The 5386-nt window shown below is 38.8% G+C and overlaps 1 protein-coding gene across 1 annotated transcript; it reads right to left on the reverse strand.

Annotated features, from left to right (window-relative positions):
* Positions 1-1635: 1635 nt before the first annotated feature.
* On the reverse strand, positions 1636-5315 carry LOC121966296 (protein O-mannosyl-transferase 1-like; the record flags this gene model as incomplete). Its single annotated transcript, XM_042516400.1, has 7 exons — positions 1636-2028; positions 2451-2628; positions 4004-4130; positions 4214-4327; positions 4462-4559; positions 4722-4842; positions 5223-5315. Coding segments are annotated over 7 exons (906 nt in total), but the record flags the coding sequence as incomplete, so codon positions are not given.
* Positions 5316-5386: the final 71 nt, after the last annotated feature.

The following is a 5386-nucleotide window of genomic DNA, read 5'->3' on the forward strand; positions in this document are numbered from 1 at the left end:
GTAGCAGTAGTACTGTAGTACTGTAGCAGTAGTACTCTGGCTGCTGCTGTCGTTTCCGGCAGTGACGTCGTTCCTCGGTGATGCTAACATTAGCCGCTAACACAAACAAACAGCGCTATAAACGGACTCTTTCTGACCTTCAGCAGCTTCCGTCTGTCCCGCTCTGTCCCCGCGTCCTCTGGAAAGACGCCGTTTGTCTTTATTTTTTCTCTTTTTTGTCTTTAGCGTGTTTTTTCTGTCCCCACGCGCGCGCCGCGGAGCTCCAATCAACGCCGCCGTGTCGTTAACATATTACCCAGCAGGCTGTGCGGCGGACATCTTCTTCCCGCTCACACGGAGTTCCGGTTCAAACGTTCCCGATAAACGGACCCCGATTTTATTTACCGCCACTGAGCGGAAACAACAAGCTGTAGTTTAAACTCACAAACAAACAACAAACAAACAAACAAACAAACAAACAAACAAACAAACACCGGTCTGCTCCTTGTTTTCTTCCCCACCACGTCACTTCCGGCCATAAATTAAACTTTTAAATTTGATATATTTTCTCCTGCTTTAAACTTAATTTATAACATTTAAAATACAACATTTTTGTCTTGCCTTGAACCTAATTTATTAAATGTAATTTTCAATATTTTCACTCGCTTTGACTTTAAGTCATTAAATGTAATAAACCAAATTTTGTTGCCTTAAAATTCAAATATTAAATCGAATATAAAATATTTTCTGTAGCTCTGAACTTGTTAAATTCAAATAGAACAATGTCTCAGGCCTTACGATTAAATAATTCAATTTAATATAAATGTGACTTTGAACTTATTTTATTACATTTAAAGTACAATATTTGTTTCTCATCTTGAACTTAATTTAGTAAATGTAATTTTCAATATTTTCTTTTTGGTTTTAACTAAAGTAATTAAATCTAATATAAAATATTTCCTCTTGTCATGAGCTTAAATTATTAGATTTAATGTACAATATTTTCCGCTTGCTTTAAATTTAAATTAAAAACATACAATATTAAATAATCATAGTGGCTCATGTTCGCTGTTGTACTGTCAGACTTTTTAAATGTTTTTGTGTTTTTTAAGTTTTCTCTGTGAACATGCAGATTTATTTTTTATAGAAAAACACACAATAACATAAAAACCCAAATCCTCCTTCTGCTGGTTCAATATTTTTCACAATTCAGCGTAAAAGAAGAAACATTGAAACATGTTGGAAGAACGATGATCATAAAAATAAATCATGAAAGTAAAAATGTTTTAAAGCAAATTAACATTTTTGTTTTTAAAGAATCCACCTGGACGTGTGCAACATGTCAAAATAAAAGCACCATGTTTTTATTGATTTTCTTAAAACTCAAAGTTTGACATTAAAAGTGTTTTCAGTGATTTCTTTCTCTGCGACCCGTCAGACTGCAGCAAAATGTAACACAATTTAACCCTTTGAAACCTGAGCACATTAGTTTGATTTCTTTTGAAAAACATGGGGAAAATCCAAAGAACAGCTGAGCAGGAAATGTCCCCAAAACTGTAAGAAATTAGTAAAAAAGTGACCAAAAAAATTTACAGAAAACAAATGTATTATTTTTTTTGGTGACTTTTGACTAATTTCTTGATTGATTTTTGGGCCATGTCTATTGTCTCCCCATATTTTAAAAGAAATCACCTATTTGCTCAGGTTTCAAAGGGTTAAACTTCACACAGTTTCCTGTTTGAGTCCCACACTTTTGACAAACCTTTACTGTGGAGGCTGACAGGAAGTCAGCCACTGACAGGAAGTCACTGACAGTTTTTGAAATCTTTCTTCTGTGGCGGGGAAAACAAACGCACCCCGACGCCGTCAGCTCGTCAGCGGCGACGGTAGAGGATGTCCCACGACTCCCGCCACTTCAGTCCCTGCAGCTGATTGGCCGACAGCTCCGGGCTGCCGTAGGTCAAAGGGCAGAAGGTTCGATACGACAGGAAGACGGAGAGCAACACTGCTGCCATGCACACACACAGCGCACGCCGGTGTGTCGCTCTGCTATGCGCGTGCGCGCGCGCGCACACACACACACACACACACACACACACACACACACACACAGAGTAACTGCCCGTTAACAAAAGATTTGAGCTGCTGGTTTGTTCGTTTTTTGACGCATTTTAAGTCAGACGTAGAATTAAGTGATTTGGATGAAAAATCCCTTTTTTTAATCTCATGTTTGGTTACTGATTTAAATAAAATCACCCTCTGAAAAATTAAAGAAACTGACCAAAAAAAACCTCCAAAAATGTTAACAAAAACAAAGAAAAACCGCAGAAAAAGCTTAAGAAAAAAAATTCAATGGAAAATAAAACCAATTTTTTTTCAAGTAAAAAAAGCCTACCTAAAATTTTTTTTAAAAATCTCCCAAGTTTTAAAGAAAAAAAAGTGTGTGTGTGTGTGTGTGTGTGTGTGTGTACCTGAGCAGGTGAGTGTGTGCGTGCTCCAGGAGGGCGGGGCTCAGCAGGTGCAGGTAGCAGAGGGCGGGCAAGTAGTGATACAGGAAGAGAGTTTTCTCCATCAGGAGGAACGGCACGAAGTTCACCAACCAGCCGCCGACACACACGCAACCAAGACACACAAACTGACACCATACAGCTGCACACACGCACGCACACACACGCACACACACACACACACACACACACACACACACCTTAAGTTTTCCTTAAAGTCCGAGCTAGGGTTTCTTTAATTAAAATCGGTTGCACAAAACAAGTGTTCTTCATCAGATTCTTCATCAGTATTTAAGGTTTCCTCCTTATCTCAGCTGTTATATTTAAGGAATTCCTTAAAGTTAATCAAACCGTTGCACAAAATATCTTTATTAAAGATTTTCCGGTTAAGGTTTAATTAAAATCAATTGCAAAAAACAATCCTAAGTCTTTTTCTTTAATGTTTTCTTGACGTTTTTAACTGAAGTATTTAAGGTTTTAACTTTATCATTGTCTTATACTTAAGGAATTCCTTAAAGTGAGTCTAATCATTGCATAAAAACATCTTAAGTTAAGATTTTCCTTTGAGTCTGAGTTAAGGTTTCCTTAGAATAAAACTGGTTGCAGTAAACACCCTAAAGTCTTCCCCAGAAGGTTTCTTTAAAATTTTAACTTTAGTGTTAAGACTGTTATCTTAGTATCTAAGTCCTGTAATTAAGGGAATCCTTAATTACACCATTAGAAAAACACTGAAAGTTTTCCTTAAAGTTCGAGGTCAGGTTTTTTTTTTTAATAAAATCAGATGCACAAAACACCGTTAAGTCTTCTTTTTATTGTTTCTTTAAATTTTACCATTAGCATTAAAGTTGTTTTTGTTTTGTTTTTTTCTTATCTCTGTCATGTAATTAAGGAAATCCTTAATTAAACCTTTATAAAAACATTTAAAGTTAAGATTTTCCTATAGACCAAGTTAAGGTTTCTTTACATAAAACTGGGTGAAAAAAAACAAAAACAGCCTTAAGTCTTTTCTTTAAAATTTTAACGTAAGTATTTAAGGTTTTCTGATTATCTTGGGTATTATATTGATCAAAGTGGGTTTAATTGTTGCACAAAACATCTAAAATTAAGATTTTCCTTTGAGTGTGATTTAAGGTTTCCTTAAAGTAAAATCAACTGCACAAAACACCCTTAAATGTTCTTCTTAAGATTACCTTAAACATTTCAACCTTAGTATTTAAGGCGTCGTCCTTATCGTGGGTCTTTTAATGACGGATATCTTAAAGTGAGTTAAGAGTAAAACTGTTGCAGAAAATACCTTAAATATCAAAAGTGCAAGTAAACAGATGGTTGTCGTGGAAACAGTTGAATTTCACAGCTCTAAAATCTCTCTGAGTGCAGTAAATACCTTAATGTTCCTTACTTAACTAAATAAAACTTCAAAGGGATTCTGTACTCCACCCTTAAGTAAGTTCCACAGGTAAGGCGAAAGTGTGTGTGTGTGTGTGTGTGTGAGTGAGTGTGTGTGTTTGAGTTTGTACCATCAGGGAGGTCTTTAAGGCCCCGCCTCCTCCTCAGCAGGTAGACGGCTGCCAGCAGCTGATAGGCCAGCAGACTGAAGTTGGCCACGCCCCACGACACCGGGTTACCAATCAGATGGATCTGAGCCTGAGACAGACAGCCAATCACAGCACAGAACAGGAGAGTGCATGCACTGTGTGTGTGCGTGTGTGTGTGTGTGTGTGTTTTACGTTGGTGGATGAGTGCAACCAGTATGCGATGTTGGTTTCCATGGTGATCCACTCGAGGGGGGAGGAGCTGTATTTGTGCTCCGAGTCTTCCTGTTTTACCGTCAGCATCTTCCACTGTCATGACATCACACAACAACATTGTCACTCTGCTGCCATGGCAACACAACCCGACACGAGTTCAGCACATGATGACTGTAAACGCCGCGTTCTGATTGGATAACAGAGTGATGATGCGTTCACTGTCGTACCTGGAGCTCTAAAAATTTGGCCCAGAAGGAAATTTTTCGGTCCACGTCTATGTGAGTTGGAGAATGAAGCTCCGCCTCCCTCTCCTTCTGCTCCTGACCTGCACACGCACACACAGACACACACACCAAGAAAAATGGGACTGTTACTAAACACAGCGAGTTTTTCAAACAGTGAAAAACATCCTGAGCTGATGAGTGTGTTCATGGTGACGAGCGAACGACGAGTGATGATGTCAAGGGTCAAAGGTCAGAGGTCATACTGGTTCCGTATCGGTGCTCCTCGACGGTCCATCCCAAACTGCTGCTGTGAGCTTTAAACAGTTTCTCTGCAACGACCTCCAGCTGACGGAAACCCCAGTCTGGAAGAGACGCACCGCTCAGCTGCACACGCACACGCACACGCACACGCACACACAAACACAAACACACAACCTTTGTATGAGATTTAAAATAAAATAAAATAAAATAAAATCAGTTGCACAAAACACCCTTAAGTGTTCTTAAGATTTCCTTAAATGTTCATTATAGTATTTAAGGTATTCTCCTTAATTTGTGTCTTATACTTAAGGAATTCCCTTAAGTTAGATTTGGTTGCACAAAACGGCCTTAGGCCTTCTCCGTAAGGTATCTTCAGCATAAACTTTAGTAATTAAGGTTTTCTCCTCATCATCAACTTAGACTTAAGGATTTCCTTAAACTAAGTTGAACTATTGCACAAAACATCTTAAGGGAGAGTAAACAAGGTCACTTCCTGTTGGTACCTTGAGGACAGCGGACGTGTTGACGTGAACCAATCGAACCTCGGAAAGGATCGTCTTCCACGTCTCTGACTCCGCCTCCCGGTTAGAGATGTCCTGCAACCAGACGAGACGTTAAAAACACCTGCGATACCTGAACACAGGGCTGTCAGAACCTCTATTTGACG

The sequence above is a fragment of the Plectropomus leopardus genome, unplaced genomic scaffold (assembly GCF_008729295.1).
Source record: "Plectropomus leopardus isolate mb unplaced genomic scaffold, YSFRI_Pleo_2.0 unplaced_scaffold23883, whole genome shotgun sequence".
Lineage (NCBI taxonomy): Eukaryota > Metazoa > Chordata > Actinopteri > Perciformes > Serranidae > Plectropomus > Plectropomus leopardus.